At 33.6% G+C, this 20,200-nt stretch overlaps 1 protein-coding gene and 1 pseudogene across 1 annotated transcript; one reads left to right on the top strand and one right to left on the bottom strand.

Moving 5' to 3' along the window:
- Positions 1-5,856: 5,856 nt before the first annotated feature.
- Positions 5,857-10,021, top strand: LOC132303713 (protein NDL2-like). Its single transcript, XM_059801097.1, has 11 exons — positions 5,857-6,151; positions 7,285-7,384; positions 7,865-7,962; positions 8,105-8,193; positions 8,461-8,521; positions 8,625-8,711; positions 8,789-8,866; positions 8,957-9,013; positions 9,102-9,157; positions 9,251-9,386; positions 9,498-10,021. Exons 1-11 carry the CDS (start codon positions 6,092-6,094, stop codon positions 9,723-9,725), a joined length of 1,050 nt encoding a protein of 349 aa, XP_059657080.1. The 5' UTR covers positions 5,857-6,091; the 3' UTR covers positions 9,726-10,021.
- Positions 10,022-17,706: 7,685 nt separating this feature from the next.
- LOC132305617 (small nucleolar RNA R71) lies at positions 17,707-17,805 on the bottom strand (annotated as a pseudogene).
- Between the last annotated feature and the right edge of the window lie 2,395 nt (positions 17,806-20,200).

Here is a 20,200-nt window from a genome sequence, read left to right as displayed (position 1 = left end):
AACACTTTCACCTACACATTCATATATATATATATATATATATAATGTGCAGGTGAAAGTGTTTTCTTATACAAGAGGTATATATATATAATGTGTAGGTGAAAGTGTTTTCTTATACAAGAGGTATATATATATATATATATATGAATGTGTAGGTGAAAGTGTTTTCTTATAGAAGAGGTGGCAAACACGGCATTAGGGCCCCAAAGTCCCCAGTGATTTATTACGTGTATATATATATATATATATATATATGTATGTATTTTATAAAAGAAATTACACTGATTTAAAGGAAGTTCATCGTAATTGCATTGCAGATACCTTTTTCTTTCACTTGAAAAACTACGTTGACAACTCCCACCAATTATAGACAAACGTCCCTTTATATTAGTCAACAATGATTTTTACTACTGTTCGCAAATTGAATTCTGAAAATATTAAATTTGTGCTTATAATATATTTAAAGACAACATTATTCTCGAGACATCAACTGATGTTACATCCAACCTTAACAACGAAAATGGTAAATTAAATATTCACCGACAAATATTGCGTGTAAGTGTTATAACAAATGAAAATACCAAATCTCAAACAATAAAAAATTCATGTAACTAGAGTGTAACAAATCTCAAATATAGGTTAGTGCATGTTATTTATCCTATTTTATTTTGGCAATATATATATATATGTGTGAATTTATCTCATTTGTAGCTCATTTTCCATAGATTTTTGGATCCACAACATGATACACACATATTGAATACATAGAGGTTTAGTGGACTGACTTCAAAAATACAAAATTAACCATTAAATCAACAGAGCAAAAAGTCTTTGGTAGGAGGGATGACATTTTCAGCATGAGATCAAGCTAAAAGGTCGTGAAAAGGATTTGAGCATTGTACATACTCTGTACACTGTTTACAATTTTGATTAATTCATCATTTCTTCTTCGTCAATACATTATATATATATATATATATATGTATATATAATGCATAATTCAGTTCTTTGGGATATATTCTATGAAATAATTTGGAGGTAGACTTGCTTAAAACCAAGCTATATTGATGATGTATACTATAACCATAGAAAAAGATGGCTCGGCAGGCGTTTGATTTTTTCAAAATATTATGTGCATACCACGCCCATATATGCAAGTAGACATATACATATATGTATGTATATGTTTTTGAATTCATTACTAGCCCAATAATATAACTTTTTTTATCTCTAAAAAGGAGGAGAGATGTTCGAACGGGGCGTCGTGTGTAAGTACCCAAAAAAAATAAAAAAATGAAATAAAAAAATTGGGTCATATGTAAAAGTTTATGATTTCTTAATGTATATGTTTTGTTAGGAATGTTTGGCAACACAGCTAGATGTGATACAATTGGTGTACATGCATGAACAATCTCAATGATGTTTATTTTATCTATATATAGGTAAATTTGAAATTTTGAATTAATTGTAGTGCCTTTGTTTATACTCTGATTGGTATACACAATTATTACATCTATAGTTATACAGATATATGAATTACAATACAGTTGTCTGTGAATTAATTTGGGTTGGACTAGTTCATTTCAAGTCGACAACATGGACAACTTGACTTTGGATAAAGTTAAGCATTAAAGATGTTGGTTTGGTTTATTCTGTCCAAATTGTTATCCCACCTAAGAAGGTATATATTCTAATGTTGGTGAATATTGTAAACATCAATAAAACCTGTAATTTATTAATGAGTAGGGAAGGCGATTTTATATTATGTTTTGATCACCAAATTAACGTCTTGAAATTAAAACCAAAAAATTTAATTCATAAAGATTGATTCGATATTTTCAAATACTTTCAAACACAATATCAAAGAATACCCGAACTATATACAATTAAATAACAGACAAACACAGTTTTTGGTACCTACAAAGGCCATTGGTGACATTTTAAGAAATCACAAAGTACAATGCAAGGCTCCCTTCTTCCACGTATATAGTTGACCTTTTTAAAGGTCCAAAATGCCCATGGTAAGTAGCATCATAACTCAAGGTTTAAGGGCAAATTAGTCTTTCCAAGATTATATGATACATAGTTGATTGCATAGCCACATTATACACTAAATAATGTTACGTGCAAAAGCAAGTAAATTGGTAATATTCAGACTTATTTCATACACGTGATTGGTAAATAATTATTTATACGTATATAGATTGAGTAATGATATTAAGGCTCACTTGTTAAGTCTACTTCTAAAACAGAAATAATTAAAGTCATTTATGACTTGAAATGAAACTCGTTTTAAGCTATTTAAGTACTGTATCTTTTTTCACTGAGATTAGTCTCGATTCAAAATGGGTCCGAAAAAATAAACAAATAAATAATATTTTACTATTAGATTGAAAGATTAGATACATTAAATTATTCATTTAATATTTCATCTGAAAAATTGTCTTAATTTAGTGATTAAATGTAAATAGTTCATGTTTCTCGTCACAAAAAAGCTCTCTTAATAGCTTGACTTTAAATAATAATCGAAAATTGTTGTGACCTCTCACATGTGTTTGAGATGTTAAATTTGAATAATTTAAAAAAAAAAAAAAAACATTATTAATCATATGATATGGATTTTAGTGTGTGTTGAAGTAAACAAGAGAAAGAGTATGTTACGGTTGGTGGGTTGATAATGAGAGGACATTGGAACTTATGATGTATGCATAACAGATCCCAGTCAAACACTACAAGATTTTTACAGCTTAGGAGTCTGGTACAAGTGATGAATTGGAAGGTGAATAGTGAATAACTATATAATACTACATTGTTACTTAATTTTTAAATCACTTTAACTAAATGCCACATAAAGAGTTGTGCCGAACAAAAACAAAGCCAGTCCTTGTATATCTGGACGGCCTTTTTTAAAGCATTGGATATATCATTAATTCATTATTAATTCTATTTCACATGCTATGTATGCATGTATATGCTTCATTTTTACAGCTTTAGGAATTTAATTACATGAACTAGAAAAATGTTCCCAACAATGCGACATTGAGGAGGTTTTGACAAATTGAAGAGATTGGAGTGCAATATTGGAAGATAAATTTCACAATGTTGTGTCCTTCTAGCATTTGAAACGAAAACTGAACCTTCGAAAATTCTAAATGAGTACTTATCACCTAACTTACATAATCTTTCCCAACGGGTGTCGCTTTTATGTTTCGAGCGCGCTCCTGCTCTCACGCTCTGCACACGTTCTGTCTTAAATTCTCACTATTTTATGATTTAATTCTACCGCTCTTACACTTCTGCTCTTACTTTATGTGACTTAACCTATCACCACGACGCAATGGTAGAGCTCACGCCCCAAACTCATTACACCCTTTTCGAATCATTCATAGTTTTCGCCTCCAAATGATTTAGGATATCCTTTTCTTAAGAATTGGTTAGTAATATTTATAAGTGGACACAAACTACATTATATCTTTTTTTCTTTTATTATTATTATTATTATTTTTTTTTACACAATTGGTGTGGTCACGGGCGAAGTCACGATTTTAGTTTAGGGGGCAGTATTAAGAAGAAAAAAAAATTATTTAAAGGAGTGGTAGGGACAAAAAGTATGAAAAATGACAACTTAAAAAGAAAAAAAAAATTAAAATTAATTTTAAAAGGAAAATTTAACTTTTTAAAAAGAATTTAAAGAGTAAATGAAGAAAATTAAGAGATAATCTTAGAAACTAGTAATTTTAGGAAGGCATTATATAAAATAATAAAAAATATTCACACATATATATATATATATATATATATATATATATATATAATATAAAAAAAAACTACCATATGTATAGTGGGCGGCCAGGGGCAAGTGCTGTGCGTGGATGTGATTTTATGTTTACCCGAACTACGTTTATGTGAATAATTAGGCTAAGATTGTGATTGGAATTATTCCTTACTGATACATTTACTTGAATAATAGACACAATTGTGTCTTTTTCTTACGTACATTAATACAGTTTCAAAAATTTTATGTTTATATAAAATATATTTATAAGGGTTATGTCTATGTGAAACAGACATCTTTTAGTTTTTATTAATAATAATAATGATATAAACACACTGACAATAACTTGTATATATAATTGATGCAATATGTTATATAGACCCTTGTCGTTATATTGGTAGCAACTTACTACCAAAAACTTGGTTTTATGTTATGAAAAACACGTTTACTGAGATGGACATTTCTGGTAAGAGCCAATGACAGATACCAACTCAAATTGAGAGATCTTTAAATAAATAAATAAATAAATAAACCCCTCAAATAAAGACAGTGATGTTTGTGCACAGCATGTGGTGGACCCTCTTAAATCCAACCACACAATGTCTCAACTACAAAATCCTGTGGCTGGAAATCAACAAAGCATTTTAAAAGTTCCACAAATTTTGTATTTTGAAGTTCGCATTTACACTATTTAATCTGTATTTTTTACTGAAACAACAATTTAACTGCATCAAACGAGGACTTCATGATCAATACTTATTGTTTTGCTATTCATATTTATCCTAATGTTATGTTTTTCTGGTATGGAATTGAAATTTTGGAATTAAAATTAGAATCAGAATTGATGAGAAAAAATTTTGATTCTGAATTCATTTTTTCTAATTTTACCAATTTCATACAACCAAACATTTTTTAGATTCCATTCTTCAATATTAGACCATTATATTGTCTATTTAAGTGGAGGAATGAAATAGAATAAATTAATAATGTGCCTTTAGTCTAATGGTATAATTTGTTACTCTTAAAGAGTAGGGGAATGTAATTTCATAAATAATTCAAATAAATTGTAACCTTATAAATTTGTGACTCGATTTATAGAGTGGCTAGAATTGCAACATATAACAGATAATTAAAAAAAAAAAAAAAATTATTTAGCAGTAAGATTTATTTTGAGCAATTTTACACAAAATATTTTGTATATATAAATAATGTACATTCCGAACTTGCCTTAGAGTAGAAATTGTTTTGGAGAGAACAATAGAAGTTATTTTGAAGAGAACTTTGCACTATTGAGTTACCGGATAAAATAGGAAATGCAAATAAAAAGTCACTTCTTTCACTCAAAAATTTGTGTTTTTTGGTAGAAAAATTTTGAGGAAAAATACTCAATTGGGAAAAACTAAATTTTGCATTAGGTTTCTTTTTCTATCTATCTAAATTCTAAAAAAATTAAAAAAAATTCTCTTTCTTTTCTTTTCTAACTGTTTTCACCTAACCAAACAAAGTTAGATATGGTATTTTAAATTTGCTTTAAAGTTAAATTTAAAGTTAAAACTTAATAAAATTCCCGACTGAAATACGCATTTTCTAAGTTAGTAATTAGTACTTACTCAAAACATAAAATAAAAAAAAAAAAAAAAATTGGAACCCTATGCAATCAAATCAGTCCCTAGAGTTTTTTAATCATCAATCATCTAATTCATGTGCCTACAGTGTGACGCGTGTCCTATTCGACATTTGGGTCCCACCCCAAAGTGTAAAATTGAACCTCTCTCTTTGGTCAAATGTTAACCGTATAACCTAACTTATTTTATAAACAGTAAACCACACTGCACTTTGTATAATTAAATGCTAAAAATACAATCCGGTCATTGTCCACGGTCACAAGGTCATTCCGGTAATTTCGCCAGTTCTGTCGGTCCCTAACCCTGGTTAAATTCCTAACAAGGGTCCCGAGTTACGACCCGTTGGAACGAACGGACCGCTCGTGAGTTTCAGAAGACGAGCGTCGGTGACCCGATCGAGTGGGTGTGATGTGAACCGCGAGTTAACTTAGAGAGAGAAACAGAAGAGAGAGAGGGTGAGAGAGATTTATATATATATATATATATACGTATTTATATAGAGAGAGATTGATAAAGATATATATAGAAAGAGAAAAAGGCGTAGATTCGTATATAAGCCATGGAAGCCAAATCCAATGCGTCTCGAATTTGAGGGAGAGAGAGAGAGAGAGAGTTCCAGTGAGGGAAGTTTAGAGCGAGAAAATTTAGAGAGAGAAAGTGTCGGCTTTTAGAACATAGAGAGCCGCGGCAAATGGCAGATTCGAGCGACTCCGTTTCCGTTGATATGGAGACGATCTCTTTTGGAGGGAAGGTTAGACATATACATATGTATATATTATATGTATTGTATTTTAATATATGTAAATGTTTGTCATTTGAGCTACATTTGTTTATATGATTTTTGGGAGAGTTTGAAAACAGTTTCTGAGTTTGAGTTGTGGATTGTGAATCATCTGGTTGATTTTGATTGATTAATGAAGGGGCATTAACGATCTTGATGATTTTATTTAACCTATGAAGTTTTTAATTTTTTTTTTTTTTTCTGGTTAGATAACTCAACCTCGCAATTTAATTTTCCTAAGCTAAAATTATTTAATTTTTGCTATTATTTAACTCAACCTCACAATATTTTGGTTGAAATTGTAAACTAAGATTATTTATTTTTTGCCATAATTGGTTAATGTGTTTTAGAAGTTTATAGATACTTTCCTTCAATGCGAGTTTATGTATGTTTGTGTTTGAATGGCTTTCTAAATAAAATGGGTTTGTTTTTGACATTGAAGTGAGATTCATTTAAAGTTCTATTACCAATTCCAGAGAGGTGTCTTTTCTTAGAAATGAATGTATTACAAGACATTAACGTACTTTAAGGGTTAAGTTTTGTGTTTGGCTTAATGTTGTGACTTCAATTGATGATGTTATTATTGGTTATAATTGATTGCATTTCCATAATTGTTTGGGTTCAATACATTGGGACTATATTGTAAAATTTACTGGGATTTGCTATTTATTGGTTGTATGACTTCTTGGCTGAGTTGCTATCAAAAATACTTTGTATGTGTGATGAGATTTCTAATTTGAGGAGCATTGAAATTTGTCAATTTGTAGAGCAACTAGATGGCATGACTCTTTTTTTTGTCTACTGCAGAATTTCGCCTTATGTTTTACTGGTTATACGGGGAAGTATATTTGTTGGTTTTTCTCTTTTGTAAACGTGGGTGTACCATTAACCTAACGAATATAGGAGATCGGTAACTTATGCGTTTGATACTTCTGCAATTGATAAGCTGTTATGAGCAGATTAGTTTAGTTTTCAATGAGTGGAGAGACATTCGAAATCATTGCAAACTTCACTTTTTGATGTGATTTATGCTTTTTTTCGATTCTACGACCTTGAGAAGTTTATCCATTTGATGACTGTATGCATTTTGTAATGTGCTTCAGGAGCATCTTGTTAGAACTGGCCGTGGTTCAGTTTCTGTTTCTGTGTTTGGAGACCCGGACAAGCCAGCTCTTATTACTTATCCAGATTTAGCTCTAAATCGTAAGTTGATGAATGACATAATTTATTACGGTTCTTGATCTTTGACCCAACTGCTCTCTCATAATGATATACATTTCAATTGCTGCATTACTTGTTTTTGGTCTGGTAAACTTGTTGAAATGTGATAAAATAATTTTATATTTTTGGTAGAAGTCATTTGTCACAAAATATGGGCATGTTGTTTTTTCAGTTGTTTGACAAAATTATTTAGTAGTTTTTTTTTTTTTTTTTTTTTTTTTTGCCAAAAATTTCAAATTTGGAAGCTAAACAAGGTTGAGTTTGTGTTCTTTAAACCTTGATCTTTCAGCCAAAGCTTAAATTTATTCAGCTTGAAAAACTTGTTGACGGCTCATTGAAATGGTTGTATTCTGGAGGGTTTAATGAAAATTGATACTTTCTGAGGGTATCAGGAAATTGGTCTGTTATATTTAGCTACCAAAATCTAACCTCTCTTTGGTTGTTATATATGTGATCGAGCAGATATGTCTTGTTTTCAAGGATTATTCTTTTGTCCGGAAGCATTTTCCTTGCTGCTCCACAACTTCTGCATTTACCATATTAGTCCTCCTGGGCATGAGGTCTGTGGCTTTGTAACTTGACTGCCGTTCAATTGTGCTCATATTTCTTTTCTTCATGTAATTTCTACCCATGTATCTTTATTGCTGAATGCTATTATTCACACCGTGTCTTATCTGGTACTTTCTTCAAGAGCTATTTCAGTTGGGAGCTGCTGTAATTGGCTCTGATGATCCAGTATTATCTGTTGATGACTTGGCAGATCAGATCCCTGAGGTTCTCGACTATTTTGGGTAATTGTATTATTGCACCCTTTTTATTTACTGCCCTTTGAAGTGTTAGCTTGTTCTGAACTTGCTTTCTTGTAAACTGTCTTCCATTTACTACATTTTGCGTAATCATATTCTCTGTCAGCCAGTAAATCTGCTTGTTTTTTATCTGGGAAAGATCAACTTACTACATTTAAAGGCTTTAAACCACCTTTTCCTGTTGATTATGAAAAAAATAGATGGAATGAAGCTGATTTTGTTTTATTTTACTTTTTAAAATTCCTTGTTCAGACTTGGTGCAGTGATGTGTGTGGGAGTAACAGCTGGAGCTTATATCCTTACCCTGTTTGCTGTAAGTTTGTGTCTGTTGTATAGTATTTATAATTTTGACAAATTAATTTCTAGGTTTTTGAACTTTTTGGTCTTACTACTTTGGTTGTACGACTTGATGACAGATAAAATATACAAAACGTGTTCTTGGTTTGATACTTATTTCCCCTTTATGCAAAGCACCCTCTTGGACCGAATGGTTGTATAATAAGGTTTCTTTTCTGAACCTTTTCATCATTTTTTGAGGGCAAAAATCTTACTCTTGACTAATATGGTAAATTATCTGCAGGTGTTGTCAAATTTACTCTACTTTTATGGTATGTGTAGTTTAGTGAAGGAGTTATTGGTGATGCGATACTTCAGCAAGGTAGTATTGTGCTTCCAATTTATCACGATGATATATGTTTCCCGAGAAATAGATAGGTGGCTAATTGGAATTTGAATATTATTATGATAGGAAGTTCGTGGTAATGTGGAAGTACCAGAATCAGATATAGTTCATGCATGCAGAAGAGTTAGTGCTTCGGTTTTTTCTTATTTTTTGATGCTTGCAGGTCAGGTCAGCGTGTCAGATTTCCTTAACCTTTGTTGTTTTTTTGCAGTTGCTGGATGAGAGGCAGAGTCCAAATGTTTTGAGGTTTCTTGAAGCTATTAATGGGTAAAAACTATTCTTAAGAAAGTTCTTTGATGTGCTGTGTATATTGTTGGTAGCTCTCCTTGTCTTAGTGTCATTTTTTTTTGCATTTGTCAGGAGGCCAGACATTAGTGAAGGATTAAAGAACCTACAATGTCGGTCCCTCATATTTGTTGGAGAGAACTCTCCTTTCCACGATGAGGCTCTACATATGACTTCAAAACTAGATAGAAGATATAGTGCCTTAGTTGAGGTATGCAATTAGTGTAACACACACTTTTATCATGTTCCAATGTTGAGTTTGCATTAACACATGAAATGGGCTTTTTACTAATTGAGGAAGTGTGTGTGTGTGTATCAACAGGTTCAGGCATGTGGGTCGATGGTGACAGAGGAGCAGCCCCATGCCATGTTGATACCAATTGAGTATTTCCTCATGGGATACGGCTTCTACAGGCCGTCTCAGATCAGCGTCAGCCCAAGAAGCCCGTTGAGTCCAACTTTCATCAACATTCCCCCCGAGCTTTTCTCTCCGGAAAGCATGGGGTTGAAGTTGAAGCCAATTAAAACACGAATTTCTCTTAATGTTTGAAAGAAAGATAGTAGAGAAAGGTAGGAAGTAAGTAATTTTTTTGTAATCTATATATTAAGGAAAGCATTTGTAATTTTCACTTGATTGGTCAGGGGGATTGTAGATAGAGAGAGAGAGAGAGGAAAAGGGATAAGGGAAAAAGACTAGAAAAAAGAGAGACGAGGATTGATTCTTTCATTTGTAATCATAAATCTTTAGTGGAGGAGGGCTGAGTGATCTGTATATCCTCGGGATAAATATTTATAATGACAATAAAAATAATGATAATAAGAAGTGGGTGGCGAACTTGTTCTCTCTCTCTCTCTGTGTTTTTTTAACTTCTAATGTAAATTGTATCTTCTTTGTTAAAAGGTGAGGCTCATAGTAGGTATGTTTAAATCTGCTGTCAATATTTTGTCCACCTGTAAGAGGTGGGTGGCGAACTTATTCTCTCGCTGTGTTTTTTTAACTTCTAATGTAAATTGTATTTTCTTCGTTGAAAGGTGAGGCTCATATTTGGTATGTTTAAATCTGCTGTCACTATTTTGTCCACCTCCGAAGTACAGCACACTGCATATGATTTTCTCTTCATTGTTTAGGTTCCCTTTTTTGTTATAAACCATAATTTGATGTCAGAAGTCTCCCTCAGAAGGCTGTTGCTTGCCAAACATTTGGACCCCTCAAATGCACCATAAGCTATATATATATATATATATATATATATGTATATATATATACCATAAGCTATATATATATAGCATTGTCACCTTTGAATTTGCCATTTTCTAAGGAATCCGATTTCTCTTTTGTATAGGAGATGTTCAGTGGACGGACAGTGGTGTGGTGATTTCTCCCACTAATACAGGAGAGGTTCAGTACAATTAGTGGTGGTGATAAGGGCGGGACATACGTAGGTCCGAATTGTGACGGCCTCCACTGGGCTTTTATTTGTATTTTTATTATGTACTTACAAATTTTATTAAAATTTTAGAACTGTCCTAATAATTTTTAAAGAATATAAATACTCGCCCTCACAAAAAATTTAAAATACAAAAAAGAGTAATTAACCCACTCTCTCATTTGTTATAGTTTCTAAAGAAAGCAAAATGTAATTTAAATAAATAAAGTCATCATGTCAATGATAGAGTCACATTTTGCTCCCATTCAACTTTTTTGTATTTTAGTTTTGCATATATAATAATTATACAAATGTTGAGAAACAGAGACAACATAAGAAACATGTTTACCAAATTGTGTTTTTAAAAGGTAAAAACTCAACAAATATTAAATGTATTGAATAAAAGTATTATTAATCAATGTCTATATTTTTATACTTAATTCAATTTTTTGTATTGGTGATTGCAACTATTAAGTGAGACCTATATCACATAGGTGGTGCCAATCACGTTAGTGACTTAGGACTCGTTTGGCATAATTTTTGCTTTTGCTTTCACACAGAAGAAAAAGAAAAGTGGAAGCTATCACTTCCATTTGGCTTCTATGTCGGTGTTTGGAACCATAATTTAAAATAACTTTTAATGTCAGAAGAGTTTTTTTTACCTATTTGGCAAAACATTTGCTGAAACTCTTTTACTAATGATATAACTATTTTGCCCTTGCTATCCTGGATGAAAGTCCTGAATATTTGACTTGCCAATAAAAGAAAACACACTCAAACAACAATATCTTATACGAAGTAATTGTTTGCTTCCTCAAGAGATCAAATGCTTCCGTCCTTGAACCTCCATGCATCCTTTGGTTCCTATCTAGTCATGTAGCTTGTACAATAGCAGTAAATAGTAGGAGTAAAATGTTTCAAATTGGAGTTCATGTTGGCTGTTTGAGACTATGCTAGAGAATTCTAACAAAAATATCTAGAGAACTCTAAAAGAGAGAAGATTTGAGACAAAAATATCTAAATATATTTCTATATTTGTAGATTTTATAGTAAGAATTAAAAAATGTAGAAAGTTAAGGAGATGGAAGTAGGTTATAAATATACAAAGGAGGTCGTGATAAAATGCAATCTTTCCATTTCTACCAGTGTACTCACTTCTTCCTTCCTTAAATTTAATTTTTCTAAAATAGCTGATCAGTTTTTATTAATATGTATATAGTAATTTATTTATTTCATTACCAAAACACATTCTAAATTCCAACTATATTAATTGCCATGAATGCCGTCATAATCTTTCCAACTATATTAATTGCCGTCATAATCTTGAGATTATCTGAACAACTTTATAGGTTGGCCCATCAAATTGAAATCGAACAAATTTATGTAAGGTAGCAAAATTGTTTTTTTCTAACGAACGATTAAATTTTCCCTTAATTGTTGTTCTAATACTCTTTTTCACTCTGTCGATCTTCAATTCTGAACTTTTTGTTTTGTTTGTGATTTGAATTCATGTGAAGAAAATGAATATGTTCATATTATTATGGACATGTTGTTGCAAAGATGAGTGAACCCAAATGAACACGTTCAAACCCGTTCACGAGCTCTAGCTTATATTTTTGAGTTCAAGACTGGTATGGTAATTCCTTAGTAGGCAAGTTGTGGAATTCTTGTCCAACAAAGAATTTGATTTGAAAACTCTAAAATAAAGATGGGGTGAGACATGAGAAAGAGATAAGAAAGATGTAAGAGGTTTAATGGTGAATGTTGTGAGGAGAGGAGGAAAGTGTATGTAATTTCCAAGTGTGGAGATGTAGTCTCAAAGGAGATGTAGTCTCAAAAGAGATGATGAGCGAGTGAGTGCGATTTTGACATCTGATTGTATATTCTCTTCCTGTATTCATAATAGTGAAATATCTCTTTCCATAGACGTAATCCTAAAGTTACGTGAACCATATATGAATGTGTATGACTGTTATCATCATATATGCTTGTGTTGATGCGATGTTGTGATGAAGGGGATATTTGACTCTCAACAAGAGATGACCGTTGGGTGGATTAAAAAGAGTTAATATCCCAACAACTGGTATCAGAGTGGATGGTGGGTCAAAACCTATAATTGGTCCTAAAGATCAAAGTCGAATATTGGTGTGAAATTTGTCAGAGAAGAAAATTGATCATGGTTGTTATGGAAATTCAATCATAATTGAGGATGACATGAAGATGGATAGATGGTATGAAGAAATAAGTCCACGAGGAACAAGTTTTAGGGACAAGCCAGAGAGTGGGTGTTAGTTCTCAATATGAGCCAAGTATGGTGTGAGGAATGAAGGGGTTTGTTTTAAGCTTGATAAAGAGTAATGGAGAGGGAAGAATAAAGTTGTTATAGTGTTTTTTTTTTTTTTTTTTTTGGCCCAAAATAAGCAACAAGGGGAGTCGATTGATCGGTGGGTTGCCATGCATAAGCAATTGAATACCAGAGATGGTGGAAGAAGAAGGAGCATGGTGTAATTTGAGAAAAGATGGAGATTGTTAGAGTGTTTTTCAATTTCATTATAGTGTTCGGTTCGAGGTGAAGAGATCTTCGGTCGAGGTAAAACTATATGGTAGCGCATGAATACCGAATTCAAGCCAGGGTAGAGATTATTGGGTTTATGGCTTGAATTCATGTGCAGAACATGAACATGTTCAAGTTTTTATAGACCTGTTCACTTGGGGTATGTTGCGAAGATGAGTAACACCAAGCGAACACACACACACACACACACACACACACACACACACTTGATTGATGACTATAGGATTTTAAATTCTGAATCATCATATCCTCTCTTTTTGTAAGCCATACCAACACGCATAGATTAATAATGCATATATATAGTTGCATATCCTATTTCCTAACATCTAAGATCAAGTGATTATCTTGTACAACAAATTAAGTTGGACCCAAACAGACATCTGTAGACAATGATATCAAATAAAATTCTAAAAATCACCTAATTTGGTCAACAAATTAACCAAGGTTGGTTCCATTTAACTTTAAAATCACTTAATTTGGTCAACAAACAAAGGAAGGACTATCTTAAGTTCTGAACTCTAATTATTTAAACAAAATAAAATCTTTGGTAGTGAGCTCTTATTTTAGAGTTGAAAACTAAAATGGTAACTCCTTGGTAGGCAAGTTGTAGATTTTTTGTCCAACAAGGAATTGGGTTTGAAGACATTATAAATAGAGACGGGTGTGAAAGATTAGGGAGAGAGGGGAAAGATGGAAGAGGTTTAAAGTGGAGTGTTGTGAAAAGATGTGAGAATATATGTAATTCCCGAGTATAGAGACCATATAACATATTGTGTTGTGCATGAATATGTATAATTGCTATCTCCATATATATTTATATTAATGTGATGTGATGATATTTCTACTGCGTATGATGAAGAAATGATGTAATTCTCAATAACAACCGACCGTTAAGTGAGTTGGAGGTAGTTAATGTTGGGTTTAAATTGATCATGAATTAAAAAGAGGTTTTTGATATCATACCTGATTAGAAAATTAAACTTTAGATACCTTTGAGAATTCCTTATCGCCCTTTGAGAGATCTGAAAAATAGAGCGTTTTACCCCTTTCTGAAAGTTGTCTATATGATAGGTCTGAATAAGGGTTTTAAAACCCTTATATATAATAATAAAAGGGGGATGACTTCTCTACAAACAAGCATACCTAAGTCTCATTTCCTATCATGGAAACTTAGATATTAATGATTAGAATTAAATCACACCAAATAAGTTGGAAAAACCACAATCCAACAATATAAAAACCATACTCCCAATTAGACCACCAAATTAGAAAGTAAAAACCCAATCTATCAAGTATCAATAATTACATTGCAATCCTACTTTAGAAAACGTAGTGTATAGGACCATAAAATAAATTTTATTATATATATATATATATATATATATAAATTCAACAATCTCTGATGAGCGCTGAAAAGTGCGTATTTAAACCCTTTAAGTTTAGGCATTCTAGTACCTTTATCTATCTTACTTTGCCATTTTAGATTGATTTCGTATTATTTCCTTTTTCAGGCACTTATCCCGAAAATAAGCTAACTCAGCCAAATAAGAGCTTAATTGAAGCAATTCTGGGATTAAACAAAGAAAGGAGCAAAGTGGAGAAAGAGGGAAGCAAATGAAGCCAAATGTGGGAAACAACAAAGTTCGATCGATCCAAGTTCAAGGTTCGATCGATCGAATAATGATCGATCTCGGCACTTCAAGATAGATCCAAGCCTAGACCCAAAAGCATAAAGTCCAAAAGTTCGATCGATCCAACACCATCCTTTGATCGATCGAACACTTTTGTCCTTATTCAAATGATTGATCCTATCCACAACTGTACCATCCACTAACCATTTTTGTCCTTTTCCCATAACTATCTCCCATAAATATCTTGAATTTGTTTTTTTCCAAAAAGCTCAGCCAGTTAGATCGATCCAGCCTAAGTTCGATAGATCTCAGCCAGTTCAATCGATCCAAGTCTAGGGTTCGATCGATTGAACTTCCTCCAGTGTGAAAAAGTTAAAATTCCATCTCATTGAAAGTTGTCCTTTATCCAATCATTAGGGAATATTGTGTGCACGACCCCAGCTCGTTTTGGGTGTCATTTTGACCTACCTATATAAAGATAAGGATTGCTTTTTACAAGAGGGAGGGGAGCCAACATTATTTTCATATCATCTCTTGGAGAGGAAGCTTAGAGAAGGAGGAGGCTAGAGACACCATAGGAGACTCTTCATCAACAAGGAGCAAATTTCAACCATGGAATTAGTCCTTGAGGGTTGGAGCATCATCACCATGAGTGGCTAGACATCCTCTTGGGGCTAGAGTTAGCCCTAAACATGCTTAGTGTTATTGAGGGATTAGTGTTGTAATTGATGTTTTGACACTTTGATATATATAGATCTTGTTTATTCAATGATTTATGTGGTTTAATGCTTCCAGTTGATCATTTCATTCTATCTATATGTCTATGTATGTTAGAATAACTGTTCATGTGCTTGTCTCTAGATTTTGTGTTATTGATGTATGTCTATGTGTATTGATGCTATAGATTTGGAGATTATCAAAACATAGTGCTTAAATGAATGCTCTTGTGATTCTCTTGATGGTTCATGCTTATCTCTTGATGGATTGTGCCTCTCCCCTAGTTTATTTTCATGCTAGTAGTGTAGATGTAGTATAGTTGTAGTGTAGTGTTAAATGGGAAGACAATCTATGCTTGTTGTTTGATGATCCAAGCTTTTGAATGCAAGTAACATATATCTCTAACCTTGTGTTGTATTTGGATTGTGAGCTTAATGAAAGGATTAATGACTTGTTTTGATCTATTGTGCCTTTCACATGTTGTTTAGACAATATATGCTTCATTGCTTAGATATATTATGCGTTTCACATGATATTTAGACAATACATGCTTAACTAGTCATCCTTACTTGTTGAATCAACCAAACACACACACACCAATATTGCTACACACCATTTGCCCTCATTAATCACTTATCAATGATATAGAAATGCATTGCTTGGTGGTGATCTCTAAACCCCAAGATTTCTCTCTCTCTCTTACTTACTCTTAATTGCATTTTTGCTATCACTTAGTTTAATTGAGTTGCTCTTTAATCAATTAACCAACCAATTGTTTGATCACTCGACCTACTAGCCCTAATAACAATTCCACGACATTGCTCGATCCTCACAATCCCTTGGGACGATCCCTACTCACCCTAGCTATATTTTTAGTGAAAGGTAGTAGTGGCTTCTATAAATGTAAAACTTTTGGCCCTCGCCTTAGCATACACTCATCAAGCTTGATGTGGTGGGACGGCACGAACCGCAATCAGTTTTTGGCACCGTTGCCGGGGATTTATTGATTAAATTAGGCAACGTCGGATTTGTGGAATTGATTAGGATTAGTACTCTTTTGATCGTGTCTTTACCTTACTTCTATTTTTCTTGTTGGATACTTATTGAGTTGTTCTTACTTGACAAGGTGCATTGTTGGAGAGGAAGCAAGCAAAGGAGCCATTGTGCATTCAATTCAAGCAAGTAAAGAAAGTAAAAAGCTTAAAATTCTAAAAATTGCTAAGCTAAGCTTTAAATTTGGAGTTGAAGTGCTAAAGGACCTTTGTGAGACTTTCTTTACTCAATGCCTTAGTTAAATCGTCGGCCTGCGTGGAGGCTTATTTTAATTATCTTGCATCATTGTTGTTAAAGTATGGGGGTATGAATTAAATGTTTGTGGAAGAAGTCTAATTGCATTATTGTGAAAGCATAGTGTTTGTCATTCTTTATGTTTGTTGTGTTTTGCATTGTGCATGCATGGACGTTGTTCATTGAGACCAACTCTTGTCCCTCTTAATTTACATCTTGAATCTATCATTAGAAATCCTAGTGGAAGAGGAAGTTCAAATAGAGCCAATCTATCAATGGATGACTATAATGACAATCATGTTGAGGACCTTGGTCACATAGACCAATAAGGTATCCTTCATCCCAATGTGCACAATGAGAACATACAAGTACCTTTAGGCATGCCTAGGCCATTCATTCATCAACCACCACAACAAGGCCAAGTTCCATATGGAATGCCAAGGCCAATGTATGCTCCACAAACTCCCATCAACAATCAAGGAATTCAAAACCAAGGTGCTCATGTTGCACCTCAAGTAGCTAATCCACCTCTTGTTTTAAGAGACCATTATGTGCCTAATGAGTATAATGCACCTACATGCATCCAATTGCCTCTATTTAGAGCACATCATTATGAATTTAAGCCACAAACCATTCAAATGCTTCCTAACTATCATGGACTTCCAAGTGAAGAACCTTACAAGTATTTGGATGAGTTTCTTGAAGTATGTTCCACCGTAAAATATACGGACATGCCGGAAGAGGTTTAAGACTCAAACTTTTTCGATTCACCTTAAAAGATAAGGCAAAGTATTGGTTTAACAATCTTAGGCCTTTTTCAATCACTTCTTGGGTAGAAATGCAACAAAAGTTCTTGAAAAAGTACTATCCGGTTTCTAAGACCAATACCATGGGAACCTCAATTCGAGAATTTTCACATGGGGATGGAGAAACCTTTCATGAGGCATGGGAACGCTTCAATGAATTGCTTAGAAAGTGTCCACATCATGACATGCCCAAATGGCAATTAGTTCAATACTTCTTTGAGAGCTTATCGGACAACTATAAGGGTATGGTTGATGCTTCCATGGGTGTCTCATACATTGATAGGCATGAGGATGACGTGTGGCGTCTCTATAAGAGCATGAGTGAAAATTCTTTGCATAGAACACTATCATCCAAGAATGGTAGAAATTCATAAGGTAGGAAGAGTGTTGGCTTACATCAAGTCGACCATTCAAATGAAATAGCCGCTGAAATGAAGTCTTTATCTCAAAGGTTTGTTCAATTCTTGATTAACCAAAACTCGGCGAACCAAGTATCTTCCTTCCTTAACCATTCTCATCGTGCATCAAATGAAACATGTATGACTTGTTCTAGTGTTCTTCATTCTACTTCTCATTGTCCTCACGGACAAGTGCAAAGTGAACCTAATGAATAAGTCAATGCGGCTTTTGTGAATTAAGGGAACAATCCTTATGGTACTCATTATAATCCAAGTTGGAGGAATCATCCGAATTTCTCTTGGAAAAACTAAGGAGAGGGCTCAAACCCTTCCCAAGGCGGTTTTCAAGGGAAGTACATTCTACCTCCACTTCAAAACCAAGGATCCCAAGGTTGTAGACCTTATCAATCACAAAGGAATCAATTTGCTAATTCTCATTTTCCTAACCAATCTTATTCCCAAGGTAATACTAGAAGTCCCGCCTTTGAAGAGAAAGTTTTGAATGTTTTGGGCATTTTAAAGGCTAACACTCAATTGCTTCATTCTCACTCTCAATCAATTGCGAAGCTAGAAACCCAAGTAGGGAAAATAGCAAGCACTCTCAATGCAAGAGAGAAGGGAAAGATGCCTATAAATGCCCCACCTAAGCAACAATGTGTTGTGAAAACCCATTCCTCATCGGAAGGCCACACCATTGAACATGTTAATGCGGTGACTACCTTGCGGAGTGGTAGGATTGTGGACAACCAAGTTGGAATGTCCAATGAAGAAAGTGAACCGGTGCAACCTCAAGTTATCACCCGTCCCGTTTCACATCCCATTCCTCCTTCATTGCATATACATGATCTTGTAAATGAGAAAGTCTTAAAAGATGTGTTTGAAAAAGAAGTTTTGAAAAATGATGTTGAAAAGGTTTTGTTGAAAAATGATTTGAAAACTTCTTATGTTGAAGAGAGTTTAAAAGAAAATTTTGCAAAAGTGTTTGAACCAAAGGTTCTATTTCCGGATGCCTTAAAAGGATCCATTTCAAAAGATAAGTAAAAGGCAAAAACCAATGAAATCATGGAAATGTTTAGGCAAGTGAAAGTTAATCTTCCGCTATTGGATGCAATCAAGCAAATTTCGACTTATGCCAAATTCTTGAAGGACTTGTGCACCCAAAAGCGGAAGAACAAGTGCCAAGCACCAAAAAAAGTGGTTTTGACCGAGCAAGTAAGCTCAATTTTGTAATATAACACTCTTCCAAAGTTTAAGGACCCCGGTTCACCCACTACATCATGCATTATTGGTGATCATATCATTAATTGGGCGCTTCTTGACTTAGGAGCAAGTGTTAACCTTCTTCCATCCTCAGTTTATGTCAAATTGGGCCTAGGTGAATTGAAACCGACGTTGGTAGTTTTGCAACTTGCCGACCGATCCATTAAGAATCCTAGGGGTATAATTGAGGATGTTTTGATAAAGATTGACAAATTCTTCTTCTCGGTTGATTTCATTGTCATAGACACGGAACCGGTTCCCAATCCTAAGAGCCAAGTTCCCGTTATCCTTGGCCGTCCTTTCTTGGCAACCGCTAATGCCAACATCAATTTGTAGGATGGGGATGAAGATCTCATTTGGCCACATGAAGGTGAAGTTGAATATCTTTAATCCCACACCCAATTCATTTGACAAATATGAAGGAGAAGTTAATGTTGTAGATGAATGTCATGATCTTTAATGCCAAGGAAATGAGCTTTTGTGTAAGACCAAAACTTTCAAAGGATCATCTTTAACCTTACATTTGAAAAGTCTTGTTCCAAACTCTTGCTTTGAAAGGGCATGGAAGCCCAAAGGTTGTAATTGTATAGACAAGGGACCAAAGATTTCTTTTGAGCTTAATCCAACAAGTTCTTCAAAGAACCATTTGTTGGGAGGAGTTCAAAGCATCTATCACCCCAACAAGGAGGGGATGCATTATAAGATCTTTGATCTGGGCTAAAAGAGCCCAATGTCTTGCTAGAGACGTTAAAGACTAGCAAAAGCATTCGTAGGGTGTCAAAACTCTATTCCTCCCCCATTTCTATCTTTCATTTCATTTCTTGCGAAGTCTAGATACTTGTTTTTGGTTCATATGCATTTCAAGGAACTTTGGTGAGGATTGCATAAGTTTTCATGTCATCATTGAGCATTCTGCATAGTTCG

This window comes from Cornus florida, unplaced genomic scaffold (genome assembly GCF_030987335.1).
Source record: "Cornus florida cultivar Cherokee Brave unplaced genomic scaffold, ASM3098733v1 CherokeeBrave_3.0.0_Hap2_Chr04, whole genome shotgun sequence".
Lineage (NCBI taxonomy): Eukaryota > Viridiplantae > Streptophyta > Magnoliopsida > Cornales > Cornaceae > Cornus > Cornus florida.
This window is presented reverse-complemented; position numbering and strand designations above follow the sequence as displayed.

Bases quoted from the DNA above. Each gene is read 5' to 3' on its own strand.
- LOC132303713 (XM_059801097.1), top strand. From the start codon at position 6,092: ATGGCAGATTCGAGCGACTCCGTTTCCGTTGATATGGAGACGATCTCT. The intron at 8,522-8,624 runs GTAAGTTTGTGT...ACTTGATGACAG, and splicing joins ATATCCTTACCCTGTTTGCT to ATAAAATATACAAAACGTGT. The intron at 9,014-9,101 runs GTTAGTGCTTCG...GTTTTTTTGCAG, and splicing joins TAGTTCATGCATGCAGAAGA to TTGCTGGATGAGAGGCAGAG.